Source organism: Mustela erminea, chromosome 4 (assembly GCF_009829155.1).
Source record: "Mustela erminea isolate mMusErm1 chromosome 4, mMusErm1.Pri, whole genome shotgun sequence".
In the NCBI taxonomy this organism is placed as follows: Eukaryota; Metazoa; Chordata; class Mammalia; order Carnivora; family Mustelidae; genus Mustela; species Mustela erminea.
In genome coordinates this window covers 149,584,834-149,599,732 of record NC_045617.1, presented here as the reverse complement: position 1 = coordinate 149,599,732, position 14,899 = coordinate 149,584,834, and the positions used below count along the sequence as shown (strand labels likewise).

Here is a 14,899-nt window from a genome sequence, read left to right as displayed (position 1 = left end):
ACGGGTATCACTCACTCAGTGAAACAGGGGTGATGTTGTTAGTGATCAGGGTGGGCCACAGTGGGTCAGAGAAGGGATTTTATAGAGAAGGAATTCATGACCCAAAAGGCAGACCTTTATGATGAAAGATTTTATGACCTTTTGAAAAACATCAATACATGTTAGTAAGTGTTCTTCCCGTTGAGTACAGTCAGTGTGAAGTTGTGTAACTTCTCCTGGCGTGCGTCCTAGTCTCCTGAATAGGATTAGTGGAATCAATTCCAATTCTGAAAGCTGATTTTGGAAAAGAGACAAAAGTAACTCCAGTCCAAATGTGATGAACAAGTGGGCAGTGGTCAAAAATGAGATGTTACTCAGAGGTCCAAGTCATAAAGATGGATCAAGTGCCAAATTTAAAGGACAAACCATGTTTGGATGCAGAGAGTCTGGTATGTTATTTAACCCAACCTTGTCACTTTACCGAATATCCTTTGGTACACTGAAAGCCTCCAAGAAAGATAGTGCCTGGTGATGATGAGTTAAGATACTGTGTCTGCTGGATTACATCATGGAGTACAACAGAATTTAGAAGATGAGGAGCTGTGAGGGAAGTATTCGACAGATTGCCACGGAGACACACAGAGCTAATGGCAAGAAACAGATGGAGAATGAAGGGTGAGGGGCTAAGGCCATCTGACGAGGTGGGAGCAGGGGGACGACAGGAGTGACAGACCGTCCTGTCAGGGGTTTGTGCAGACTGGTAAGAACCTGAGAGGGCAGTGCTGTAATGCGCCAGGCGAGCTGTGTGTACATTCTTTGTAAGGATTTTTAGGTCTTCTTCAAGCACCTCTGTCTCCCCTTTCTCCCATGTGATGCAGTAACTAGGACAGTGTCACCACCTCTGTGCACCACAGTGTACCGTGGGAAGGTGGAAAGGAGAGCCACAAGTCACCACAAGGTACAACCACCCGAGCTCAAGAGCAGCCAGGCTGAGTCTCCACTCACCTCTTTCTCTGCTTCATTCCCACAACCATCACCTCCTTTGCGGACACACGTACGGGGGCTGGGGGTGGTGAAGGATACGTATGGACGCTCAGTGACTCATTGGAGTCAGGGAAGGTGAGATATGAAGAAAAATGCTGCAGTGCTGTTAAAAATATAGCATTCTGAGTTTGCGTGGGAATATGGGTTTCCACTGACTATCAGGAACATCAGAATAAAACAAAACACACACTTAAGCAAAAAATACATTAAGTGTCTGTAAAAATTTTCCCTAGAACTAGGTTCTTAGGAAGCTAAGTACAAAATAAATTTCACACAGAGGCTGCTTCAAACTCTAAAGTGGCTTCTCAGATCAGATTTGCAGCACAAGTGCACCTCAGGGAGGTAAACGGGGGAAGGGGATCACAGGAGACGGGAGGAAGCGGAGGAACCAGGAGTAGCCTCTCTCAAAACCTACAACTACTCCTCCAAAGACAAAATTAAGTGCCTCCATGACAAGCAACTTGCTCTAATGCTATTTTGTTTCTAAAGGATACATCAGGCCATCAGGAGCTCCACTCCCTCAGACACCTCCCTGGACAGTCAAGCTAACCCACCTCACCAAGGCACTGGCCCAGACTACTGAAGAGCTACTCTAATCCGCCACCACGATCCGTTCTGACTCTGGTGAGGTTGCAGTGATGACACACTTTCTTTTTACTACACTGAAAGAGCCCTCACCAGCATGTGGTTTCTCTAATGTGGAATAATGCCCAAACTACGACTGTGCTTTGTTCCTAAACTCCTATGGATTCAGATTTTTCTCCACTGTGGATTCTCTGATGCCGAATGAGACTTGACCTCTGAATAAAGGCTTTCCCACACTCATTACATTGATAGGGCTTCTCCCCTGTGTGAATTCTCAGATGCTGTATGAGGCCCGTGTTCCCATTGAAAGCTTTCCCACATTCTTTACATTTATAGGGTCTTTCTCCAGTGTGGATTCTCTGATGTTCAATAAGGCCTGACTTCTGACTGAAGGCCCTCCCACACTCATTGCATTTGTAGGGTTTTTCCCCAGTGTGGCTTCTCTGATGGCCAATAAGATGTGAGCTCCGCCTGAAGGTTTTCCCACACTCATCACACTCATAGGGCTTCTCCCCGGTGTGGATTCTCTGATGTCCAATGAGGTGAGAGCTATGACTGAAAGCCTTCCCACACTCATTACATTCATAGGGTCTCTCCCCACTGTGGATTCTCTGGTGCAGAATAAGGCCCGCACTCTGACTGAAAGCCTTCCCACACTGATTGCACTGATACGGCTTCTCCCCAGTATGGATTCTCTGATGCAGGATCAGGCCTGTGTTTTGACTGAAGGCTTTACCACACTCCTTACAGTGATAGCGCTTTACTTTGTTGTGGATATCCTGATGGGAAAGAAGGGCTGACCTGTAACTGAAGGCTTTACCGCACACATTACACTGATAGGGTTTCTCCCCAGTGTGGATTCTCCAGTGGCGAACAAGGCCCGAGCTCTGAGCAAAGCTCTTCCCACATTCATCACATTTATGTCGTCTCTCCTGGGTGGGATTTCCCCGCTGCCTCTCTAATCTGCCCAGAAGATCTCGGGCTTCTCCATGCTCAAGACCCCCGATAACATCCCCGTTGCATTTGGCAGCTGTCTCTCCATGTGGTTGGAGTCCAGTAGATATTACCTGTTTCGAAGATAATTCCCTGTTCTCATTCCTGGTCTCACCACCTGAAATTAAAATGGGGGAAACATCAAGCCAATGTCACTTTCTATTCTCTATGTTAAAAAGGAATCGAGGGGCGCCTGGGTGGCTCAGTGGTTTAAGCCGCTGCCTTCGGCTCAGGTCATGATCTCAGGGTCCTGGGATCGGGTCCCGCATCGGGCTCTCTGCTCAGCAGGGAGCCTGCTTTCCTCTCTCTCTCTCTGCCTGCCTCTCCATCTACTTGTAATTTCTCTCTGTCAAATAAATAAATAAAATCTTTAAAAAAAAAAAAAGGAATCGAACATCAGGGAAATATACATGGAAAACTGGCAGGACACACAAAGCTGCCACCTGCCTCCAAATGCTGTCACAATACAGAAGGAGAAGAAAGCAGGGTCAAACACAAGTACCACAGGCCAAAGAAGTGCCAGGAACGAAGTGGGGTTTGTGAGGTGGGGGGGGCAGAAATGGAAAAAAGCCACAGTCACTGAAAGGGTGGAGCACAACGAGCTTAACAGGGTGAAATCCAGGTAAAGATTTCATGGGACTGGGAGCAGAAAAAATGAGTCCCACAGCACGTAACAGTAGCCAAGGTACGTCCTGGCTTGGAGAGCTTAAGTCCACTTTATAGCACGTTTCTCTCTGTTAGTTCCTGAGTTTGAACTCAACAATGTCTTTCAGAAAGTTCACAGCTACCATCACATAACAACGAAACAAAACACCTTAACTGATAACAATAACCAGAGCTCTCCTTACCCAGGGAGAACATGTTTCGGTAATTCTCTGGCCTATTATCTCTACTGGGATCCTTCTGGGATGGATCAAGAAGCCACTCCTCTCGAATTAGGGACACAGCCATGTCTTCGATCTTCTCTAAAGTCTGAAAGAAAACAAAATCCCCATGTGGGACTGGCACTGTTCCATAGCCCCAGCCCAGAGCATCGGAGGTCCGCCAGGCTTGGAGAGGATCAAGAGGTGGGAACGTACTGTGTAAAGGGATCTCAAGAAGCTTGGAAGAGGAGAGAAATGCACCAGCTTTACTGGGGTTAGGGAAAATCAAGAAACAAGCAAAAAGAATCTGGGGCAATTCCTTGTCAGTATGGGTACAGAGTGCAGACAGAAGGTAGATGCCACCCACGCTGTCAAGCGGAGCTACCGGGTTTCAGGGAGAAGGGGTACAACTCACCTGGAACCCTGCTGTGAGAAGTGTTGCTGTCATCTCCTGGTCTCCAGGACTTCCCTTCTGGGAAGGGGTAGGACTCTGAGAAGTAGAGATGGCTAAGAGAGGAGAAAGGAGCTGAGTGAGACCAGTGCTGTCCCACAGCTGCAGCAGCCAGCGCTAACCCATTCCAAAGATGCTTGTATTTCAGAACATGTGCTTGCCACAGATTTTGCACATAAAATGCTGAAGGACCCCGGGCTGGCTCAGTAGGAGCATGCAGGTCTGCATCTCAGGGTCGTAAGCTGAAATCCCACGCTAGGTACAGAGGTTCCTTAAATAAACTTTAAAAAAAAAATCTTTAAAAAATAAAAAGTATAAAATAGAATGCTTATATCTTGGGCTCTGGGTCTATACCTATGGCTGCACACAAGACAGCACTTTGATGTCCTACTCAGCCTGAAGTTACATGTCAAAAATAGAGTACTGATTTACTTTTTTAAATTTTTATTATTTTTAAAATTTATTTTATTTGTGAGAGGCAGAGAGCAAGAGCAGGGGGAAGAGGGAGAAGCAGACTCCCTGCTGAACAGAGAGCCGATCCCAGGACCCTGAGATCATGACCTGAGCTGAAGGCAGATGCTTAAATGACTGAGCCGCCCAGGTGACCCTGACTACTGGTTTCCTAATAGGAACTGCTTTACAGTTTCTTCTTTCTCACCAAAGCTACTTTCTATCCTTGTGCCTCTGTATGGTGTTTCTTTTAAGTCCTCATCTCATTGGCAAATGGAATATGAGAACCAATTTATCTCTGTTAACTCTATTACCTCTCTGAAATGTCTACCATGACTGCCACTATCTGCTTCCTACAGATGTCACACATTGCAATACCAAAATTAACAGACCACTGCATCTTGGGCAATAGGCTTTAGAACTTTAGACAACAACCATATTACTAACTCAAATATTAAAAATCAGTTTACATGGAACAAACTACTATAAATCACATAAATGAAAAAAAAAAGGAATGTGGAGCAAGTATGAGAGGAGACTAGAACATCTTGTTCTGCAAGAACGTAAGAAGTTCTCAAAAAATGATGGGGAAATCCAAAAGGTTGGAGGAGCCAGACTGAAGGGGCCTCCTCTGACCAAATCTGAGACAATTTAAGCATCAAAATAAAGACTGTGACTAAATAAAGACAGATATAGGTATTTTATTTCTGGAATAAAATAAGACCTTATGAGTCCATACTAACAAATTAACAAATAAAATAAAATAGGGAAGAGGGAACACTCTCTATCACAACACATAAATGTAGAAGGCATGACACAGAAAATCATCATTTGGTAAGTCTTAGTCATCACTGATTCATTCAAGCAGCATCAATGAAAATTAAACTCGTGTTTTAGCAACAAAAGTTTGATGAGGACCAGATACTTAAACACACTCAAGAGTATCTCTCCACAAATTACTTACTAATTATAAAGGGAAAAATAGTAACTTTACAGTGATTAACCTAGCAAGAATAATTTTAACCAAGTCATCAAAGATGCCAACACAAGTAACAGGACAAATTCCTGTGGTGTGGTGGCAAAGGAGGCAACGGCCCTGCCGGGGTGCTCCAGCCACACACATATAACTGGAATTTATGTGTTAAGGAAACGTCACACAAACCCAAACTGCAGCCACTCTGTGAAATAACCGACCTGTATTCATCAAGAATGTCAAAGTCATGAAAGGCAAAGAAAGGCTGAGGAACTACTCCAAATTAAAGGAGTCTAAAGAGACACGGTAACTGCCTGCAAAGGGTACTCTTGGCCTGGACTCCAGAGAACATTACTGGGACAACTGGCAACAGAAATATGAGCTGTGGACCTGATTAGTACTGGATCAGCATGACATCTCCTAACTGTGATGCGTTTATTGTGGCTATCCAAGACAATGTTTTAGTGTGAGGAGTTATAGACTGAAACAGTTACAAGGAAAGTGGCATGATTCCAGCAAAAAACCCAAAACACCTCTGTTGTTACTACACTGGGATAAAGAAATGTGTGAAGATATAAAAATCCCCGAGTTCTTTCATTTGTTCATGAATTTACCAACGGGACCGACAGTCTGTCTTTGAAGTCTAGATAAACATTCAAACCCAGATCCTAGGACTGGTCTGTAAACAAAAATTCCACTTCCTGGTTTTCTAGGAACTCAACAGGCACTTTCTTTTCTACTCCTCCCTCCTTGTCAATGAAATCTGGCCCCTCACCTCTCTCTTGCGGCCCTTGGGGCACTGGAGGTTTGTGCTGGGTTGTCACAGATCGGAGCGGAGCATCTGGAAGCTCTGGTGCAGACTCTGAATGCACCACCTCCTCCCAGAGTCCATGTCCATGTGCACGGGCTGGGACCTGAGGACAACGGGACAGCTGCATTACAAGAAATTCCTTCATGCAAGGAAGCGAACAACATTACGAGGACCAAGAGCACAACTATAGGGCTATGTGCTTGTTAAAAGGAAGAAGAATTTCATCTACTTCCTAAGGGCAGTGAGAACACAAACGTATCAATTAGCACCGAAAGGCATCATTTCTGCTGACGTTCTTCCTGCCTTTTGCACTTGCAAGACCTGGGAAGAGTGATAAACGGAAACTTAAAGCAGGGCTATTAGACAGAAAAAACTTTTGGTAACACCAACGAAACCTGAGTTCTGGTCTAAGATCTCCCTTTATGAGCGCCCAGAGAAATTCAAGTAACTGAAGCTCTCTGCGTAGCAGTTTCCCACCTGGCAAACAGGAACAATCATAGTCGCAAGGATGTTATGAGGATAAAAAATGTACACACAGCCTTCGCAGAAATAAAAAGAACTCTACAGATACAAGCCACGCTGCGCTAGAGCCGCGTCCATCCTCCTACAACAGAAACGGGACGACTGGCATTTATTCTCCTGCTGCGGAGCTCATGTCCCTCCAAGCCGCTTCCAGACCTCCCAGTCCCAGTGCGCACACCTCCTTCTGCTTACCGGTCGCCCTAGTATGTCAATCTGCCTTTCCAAGTCCTCCAGCAGGGTCACCACCTCCTCTCCGTTCTCCAGCTGATGTTCCTTCACCAGCGTCTGCAGCTCCTCGGGCAGGATGGTCAGGAACTGCTCCAGCACCAGCAGCTCCAAGATCTGCTCCTTGGTGTTCAAATCCGGCCTTAGCCACTGATGGCAAAGTGCGCGAAGTTGGATCAGAGCTTCTCGGGGCCCTAACGTCTCCTGGTAGCATAACTTTCTGAAGCGCAGGCGGAACAGCTCTTGGCCGGGAGGGTTATTTTCATGCAGACTGGATTCCTGGTCCCAGCCATGATCTTCCTCTACCTTGACGATGACAAGGTCTTCCTCAGGAGCTTGGTCAGATGGGGACGGGGCTAACAACTTTCTTGATTCTGCTGCCATTTAGGGCTGGAGCAGCTCCGGAGGCTCGTCCCCACTACCTTCTTTATCTTCTCAAGAACCTTTCAAGGAGCTCTTCAGTCAGGGCAATACTTGGGGGTAGAGAAACTGCCAAACAATATTAAAGCAAGACAAGTTTACTAAGACACCTTAACCAGCTTCTTACCACAGCATGTCCCTCGTGGCTCAGTCATTTAAGTGATCCTCTCCACCGTTCCGGAAGTAACTCCTTACCTCCTTAGCTTTCTGCCACACTGAACACCCATCGGGGCAATACTCCCTTCCTTCTGCTTCCTCTCTCTGGGGATGTGGTATACAGCAAAGTCAGGAAACCATGCAGACTGGGTCTAACTGAAGATTTGCACTTAACCTCAGCTGGTCCTCAAGTGATGCTGATGAACTTTCAGCATTTGCTACCCCAGCGATACCATTTCTACCCATTTCAGCTCTCAACTTAGCCCTCACACTCAGTAGATGAATCTCTGTATAATCTAGCTCAGGGTATTGTCTAGAACCGTCCTAACATCATAGGCTCTTTTCCACCGGAGTCATTATCCTACTGTGCTCTCCATCCTCCCCCGTCTCAAGGCTAACCACTTCCGCTGGGGACCTTATCTCCCTCTACAACTCTCTTTGGAGCACTGGTCCTGCCTCTCCAAGGAACCTAAATGCCCTAACACACCTGTGACCCAAGTCTAGTCCCACACACTAATGACCTTTTATAAATAAAAGCACACAGTAGGTAGTCTTTTGAGTCTGACATCTTTCACTTAGCATAATACATATGAGGTCATCAATGCTATAGAATGTACCAGCAGTTTATTCCTTATATGGATGTATGTTTATCCATTCTGAATTGAGAGATAATCTCAAGGCATTTTCAATTTTTGATGATTACAAGCAAAGCCACTATGAGTATCTACTATGAGTTTTTGTGTGAACATGTTTTCATTTCACCTGGGTAAATATCTAAAAGTAAAACCGCTGGGTCATATAGTAGGCATATGTATAACTTTATAAGAAACTGCAAAACTGTTTTCTAAAGTGACTGTAACACTTTGCAATTCACCATCAGTATGTGAGAACAGCTATTGCTTCATATCCTGACAAACAATAGATATTGTTTTATTTTTAATTTTAGATATCTGAGTGTGTAATGGTATCTCACTATGATTTGCATTTTCCTTCTGACCAATAATGTCAAGCATCCTTTCACATGCTTATTTGCCATCCGTAGATCTTTGGTGAAGTGTCTGCTCAAAAACTTTTGTCTGTTTTCAAAATTAGTTCTCTTTTGAGTTTGAGGATTCCTTACATATTCTGGATACAAGGCCTTTATAAGATATATGATTTGCAAGTATTTCCTCCTTTTCATACCTTCAACAGTGTCTTTCGAAGAAAAGAAATCGTAACTTTTTGAAGTCAAACTGGTCAACTTTTTTTCTTTTAGGGATTGTCCTTTTGGGGTCACATCTAAGAAACCTTTGCTTAACCCACAGTCACAAAGATTTCCTCCTGTTTCCTTCTAAAAGTTTTATAGTTTGTTTTATCTTAGGTCTATGATCCATTTTGAAGGGTTTTGGGGGAGGTTTGCTTTTTTAAGTAAAATCTACACCCAGCCTGAGGCTCAAACTCACGATCCCAAGATCAAGAGTTGTACACTCCACCCGCAGAGTATGAGCCAGGCAGGCGCCCCAAATTCCGAGTTAATTCTTAGAGTTTGAAGGGTGAACAGCACACAGATACCAAATTGTTCCAGCGCCATTTGCAGAAAAGATTACTCTTACCCACTGAATTATCTTTGCTCGTCTTTGTCTAAAATCAATTGGCCATGTATGCGTGGATCTATTTCTGGAATCTCTGTTCTGTTCCACTGACCTACACCTTTATCCTTTCACCAAACCAAGCTGTCCTGATTACTGTGGCTTTCAAAATCTTGAAATCAAGTACTAAAGTTCTGCAACTTTATTGTGAATCTTTTAAATTGTTTAAAAAAATTTTAAGATTTTATTTATTTGACACAGAGAGAGACATGGCTAGAGACGGAACACAAGGAGGGGGAGTGGGAGAGAGAGAAGCAGGCCTCTCACTGAGAAGAGAGCTCAACTCCAGGTTAGATCCCAGGACCCTGGGGTCATGACCCAAGCTAAAGGCAGCCACACAACGACTGAGCCACCCAGGCGCCCTGTTTTAATTTTTCTAATTCCATTGACTTCTGATATAAATTCCTACAAAAAGAAATCCTGGACTAGGATTTGCGCTGCATCTATAGCTCACTGACATTTTAATCTCCATTCTGTAAACACAGTCTGTCTCTCCATTTATTTAAGTCTTCCCTGATTGCTTTTGTTAGTGTCCAAACTACATATTCTTAAAGGACAAAATAAAATGTTTTCTTCTTTAAAATCCTTTCCTGGAGTGCCTGGCTGGCTCAGTCGGAAGAGCATTGACTTCCGCAGTGACTCTTGATGACAGGTCCGTGAGTTCATGCACCACACTGGGCGTAGAGCTTACTTTAAAAAAAAAAAAAAAAAAAAAATCAAGTAAAATCCTTTCTTGATGATTCCATTTGGAAGTGACTGCCCTTTTCCTTATACTTGTTGCATAAATGTTTATCATTTTACTTTATTTGTGACGGTCAAGTGATTTTTATTTTAGGAATATGCTAATACAAAATTGGAAAATGTATTCTCTCACTCATCATATTCATAGAAAAGATGCATAACTTGTTTTTTTTAAGGTTTTATTTATTTATTTGACAGAGAGAGATCACAAGTAGGCAGAGAGGCAGGCAGAGAGAGAAGAGGAAGCAGGCTCCCTGCTGAGCAGAGAGCCTAATGCAGGGCTCAATCCCAGGACCCTGAGATCATGACCTGAGCCAAAGGTAGAGCTTATTTATTTATTTATTTATTTTTAAAGGTAGAGGCTTTAACCCCCTGAGCCACCCAGGTGTCCCATAACCTGTTTTTTTTAAACTTTTTTTTTTTACTTTTCTTGTAGTTATATATTATTAGTTGCAAGAAATTGTATATTCCCAATGAGTACAGATCTATATCTTTTATTTTATTGATCGAATTGAAGAACATGCAAAAGCTATTATTTATAATACCTAACACAGAATATATCTATATTTGCTGAAAAGCAAGGTTTGGATATGAACCTGGAGGTCCAAAGAGTTCACTAATAGGGTCCTATTTCTTTGTGGGATATGTCCTATGGCCTTTATCTTTGGTAACAGACATCACCTCTCACTGGCACTTAAAGTGGGTAAGTGGTCTTCCTGCCTTTTGGTTATTCTTTTATCCCATTTGTGCTCCACACTGCTGCCTGCTGCGAGTTGAACTGTGTGCTCCCAAAAAGATTATGCTGAGGTCCTAACCCCTGATCCCTGTGAATGTCACCTTATTTAGAAGTAGGGTCCTTGGGGCGCCCAGGTGGCTCAGTTGGTTAAGCAGCTGCCTTCAGCTTGGGTCATGATTCCGGGGTCCTGGGATCGAGCCCCACATCAGGCTCCCTGCTCAGCGGAGAGCCTGCTTCTCTCTCTCCCCCTCTTCCTGACACTCTGCTTACTTGTGCTCTCTCTCTGTCAAATAAATAAAATAAAATAAAATAAAAGAAGTAGGGTCCTTGCAGATGTAATCAGGTTAAGATGAGGTTATACTAGAGTAGAGAAGGGCTTTAGACAGTATGACTGGTATACTTTTAAGAGAAGAGACAGAGATTGAGACATATGAAGACAGGGCCATGTGAACACAGACACAGAAGAAAACTATGTGACTACAGAGGCAGAGATCAGGAGTTAGGCAGCCACAAGCCAAGGAATGCCAGTAACAACCAGAAGCTAGAAGAGCATAGCCCTACCAACCCCTTGACTTTGGACTTTTGGCATCCATAACTGTGAGAGAATAGATTTCTGCTGTGTTAAGCCACCCAACTTGTGATACTTTGTTATAGTTATGTTACCCTATGAAATTAATAATGTGCTAGAGAGAATGTTTTAACAAATATGTAATACAACTCATGACTTTAAAATCTTTCAACAAAGAACCCAACTCTTCAGCCCAATACCCAAGGCCCATTATGGTATGTATACCTGCCTACCTTTATCTACTATAAGCTTACCTTCACATAGGTTTTTCCAAATGTGGCTTTCTTTTTTTCTTAAGATTTTATTTATTTATTTGACAGAGAGATCACAAGTAGCCAGAGAAGCAGGCAGGGGTGGAGGGTGGGGAAGCAGGCTCCCTGCTGAGCAGAGAGCCCAATACGGGGCTGGATCCCAGGACCCTGGGATCATGACCGAGCTGAAGGCAGAGGCTTAACTCACTGAGCCACCCAGGGGCCCCTCTTACATCCTCTTTTAAGAATACCGGGTCAAGGGGCGCCTGGGTGGCTCAATCAGTTAAGCATGGGACTCTTGGTTTTGGCTCAGGTCTTAAACTCTGGGTGGTGAGATGGAGCCTGGGGAGGGCTCTGCACTCAGAATGGAGTCTGCCTGAGACTCTCTCCCTCTGTCCCTCCTCCCTGAGCTCCATCTCTCTCTCTCAAATAAATAAACAGGTCACCTGGGTGGCCCAATCAGTTAAACATTTGCCTTCAGCTCAGGTCATGGTCCCAGGATCCTGTGATCACAGGAGTCCCTTTCTCTCTCTCCCTCCATCCCTCCCCTCTGCTTGTATGTGAGCACATGCACACTCTCTCTCAAATAAATAAATAAATAAATAAATAAATAAAATCTGTATAAATAAGCAAATCTCTTTTTAAAAATACCTAGTCAAGTTTGTTTATTTAGGAAGTTAAACTAGTCAATCTATAAAGACTCTTCTAATCTCAAATGCTATACTCCTGTCAACTGTCAAAGGTACAACTCAGATTTTATTTATTATTTTTTTAAACATTTGTCAGCATTTTGTGGGGGGTGGAGAAGATTTAGTTACTTCAGAGAGAGAGAAAGCAGGGGCAGAGGGAGAGAATCTCAAGCAGTCTCCCTGCTGAGCTCAATCGTGGGGCTCCATCTCAGGACCCTGAGATGACCTGAGCCCAAATCAAGAGTCAGAAGCTTGGGACACCTGGGTGGCTCAGTCAGTTAAACGTCTGCCTTCAGCTCAGGTCATGATCCCAGGATGCTGGGATCCAGACCTGCCTTCAGCTCCCTGCTCAGTGGGGAGCCTGCTTCTCCCTCTGCCTGCTGCTCCCCCTACTTGTGGGCTCTCTCTCTCTCTGACAAATAAACTAATTAAATCTTAAAAAAAAAAAAAAAAAGTCTGGAGCTTACCCTACTGAGCCACCCAGGTGCCCCAGAACTCAGATTTTAAGGCATTATTCTTTTAAGAGGTGAGAAGGAATATTTCCTTCCTTCAGACTAACTCAGTCTACTTTGGGAAGTATGGGAACTGAAAATAAAATAAAACAAAACAAGAAAGAGATTTTTCAGGCTTTAAAGGTCAAGAAAAAATAAGTGGGGCAAAAACTGTTCTTAAGAGTTATCTCCAGGGGCACCTGGGTGGCTCAGTGGGTTAAAGCCTCTGCCTTCCGCTCAGGTCATGATCCCCGGGATGTAGGACCGAGACCCACATCGGGCTCTCTGCTCAGCAGGGAGCCTGCTTCCTCCTCTCTCTCTGCCTGCCTTTCTGCCTACTTGTGATCTCTCTCTGTCAAATAAATAAAATCTAAAAAAAAAAAAAAAAAATTATTAAAAAAAAAAAAAAGAGTTATCTCCAACCGCAGAAGCCGGTTTTAATACTGACCACACTTCACAGCACCCACAGCACTAATTCAAAACAATTAGGCATCTGTTAAGTCAATGATTACTGCATAAATACTCTTAACTGAACCCAACGACCGAAATCTGGATTGTTCTCAGAACGGAAGCGGCAGTCTTCATGCTGCCTGACAGAATGACCCGTGAGCCGATGGGGCTCCTCCAGAAGAGCTCGGGCGTCTACTTCAGCGACCCTCGACAAACGAGCTACGTGTTTCGAGTAAGGCTGAACTCCAGGTGTGAAAAACGTGTCTTCTGTACAATGACCCAAGCAACACACCACCATTTCCTGAATACACCACAAAGAGCAGAGGAACAGCAAAAATAGGTTTCCAAGGATAATTACGGTTTCCAAAAGCAAAATATTGAGGCAAAAAAAAGGGGGTGGGGTGGGGGTCGTACTGTGAAGGAAATGCAAGAAACTGCGAAGTAAAACCAATTCAGACGGTGGACGCGCCCGGATAAAAGATAACGTGCGGGCGGCTCCCCGTTTCAAGACAGACAACATCACAAAAAGAGGGGCGGCATGAAGAAAGCGACCCCCCAGGACAGGGTCCCTGTCAGAGAGTCTGGGGCCGCGGCCGAGGCCTGCGCCCGCGGGGTACCAGACCCCGAGCCCCCTGCAGCCCCGGGCGCTCCCCGCGTCCAGGCCCCTCTCCAGACCCTCAGGTCCGACCCCAGCGGCGGCCTAGTCTGGCCACAGAGCGCTCCCCTCCTCCACCTGGAGCCCGAACCGTTACTCACCGCGAGCAACAGGGGCGGCCCGGGGTGGGGAAGGCGGGCTGCAGAGGACCCACGGACCCGGAGGAGCGGCGGGGAGGAACCCGGGAGAAAGCTGCAACCGGACCAGGGCCCTCGGGCCCGTAACTTCCAAACCCGCCGAGGCACGACATCGACCAACGCGCATCTTGTCTCGAGGCACTTCCGGAAGCTCTCTAGGAACCCGGGAGGTCTGGAAGCTCTATGGTCGGCCGGCGGAGGGCTTCGGCTCGCCTGCGCCTGCGCGGCGCTGGGTCCGCGGGTGCGGGGGTGAGGGTCGCCGTAAGCTCGCGACCTGCAAACCCTTAGAGACCTGCCAGTTGCTTGAGGAATTCCTGCCCGCCACAGTTCATAGCCTTTGGGTTCCCCTTTGGCACCGAGTACAGCTTACAGTGTCATGTTAAAAAACATCATGGTGATTGAGTATAAATGCCCCACGAATGTTTACAGGTGTTCAGCCCTTTCCTGGCTGGCTGAACCGAAATCTCCCAAAACCTGCTTCGCAGTTGAGCGTTTGAAATGCTCAGTTTGTGAGGGACGCTTCGCTAGTGGACCCTAGTTTTCACACCACAAAGTTAGGGAGACAGATCTACGTTCACACCTGCGTTCATTCTTTTGTTGCCTGAAAGAAGCCCGTCTCAGCAGCTTACTGGGGACTACGGCCAGGGAGACAGTGGTGCAGGCTGCTCCGAGGACTGCTCCCGAGCTGGTTCCCTGGCAGGGGATTTTGTGCAAACACCGGAAATTCTTGACTCTAAATTCTTGACTCACAATGTATAATCTGTTCGGTTGTAAAAGTTAAGATTTACTGATTTCCACAGAGACATAAATCTTAATGTATACGTCAGGAATTCCTCAAGCAACTGGCAGGTCTCTAAGGGTTTGCAGGACCCGAGCCTACGCCGACCTTAACGATGCATGATGCTTCTAGCATATTTGATTGTTCAAAACTAGCGCCTGCAGGCCTGTGCGTTACTGGTTTTCCCGTTCTTCCTGTTTGGGGATCTCCTTGAGGTCACTGGAGATGATCACAAGGCTGACAGTTCCTGCTGCAGTGTTAGTGCACGCTTCGTATATCCGTTTAAAGTTTTAACTTTTCAGA

General features: G+C 45.3%; 1 protein-coding gene across 1 annotated transcript; it reads right to left on the bottom strand.

Moving 5' to 3' along the window:
• Positions 1 to 1,693: 1,693 nt before the first annotated feature.
• On the bottom strand, positions 1,694 to 13,959 carry ZKSCAN8 (zinc finger with KRAB and SCAN domains 8). The gene is made up of 6 exons (XM_032338170.1): positions 13,783 to 13,959; positions 6,864 to 7,385; positions 6,114 to 6,252; positions 3,880 to 3,971; positions 3,450 to 3,573; positions 1,694 to 2,719 (listed from the first exon to the last, which is right to left on the bottom strand). The coding sequence occupies exons 2-6, from the start codon at positions 7,278 to 7,280 to the stop codon at positions 1,758 to 1,760; spliced, it is 1,734 nt and encodes a 577-aa protein (XP_032194061.1). The 5' UTR covers positions 7,281 to 7,385; positions 13,783 to 13,959; the 3' UTR covers positions 1,694 to 1,757.
• Between the last annotated feature and the right edge of the window lie 940 nt (positions 13,960 to 14,899).

What these genes read in the sequence shown, in the direction of transcription:
- ZKSCAN8 (XM_032338170.1), bottom strand. Translation starts at nt 7,280, where the DNA reads ATGGCAGCAGAATCAAGAAAGTTGTTAGCCCCGTCCCCATCTGACCAA. An exon ending in TTGACATACTAGGGCGACCG is followed by an intron (nt 6,253 to 6,863) that starts GTAAGCAGAAGG and finishes CGTTGTCCTCAG; the next exon opens with GTCCCAGCCCGTGCACATGG. An exon ending in CCGAAACATGTTCTCCCTGG is followed by an intron (nt 2,720 to 3,449) that starts GTAAGGAGAGCT and finishes TTTTAATTTCAG; the next exon opens with GTGGTGAGACCAGGAATGAG.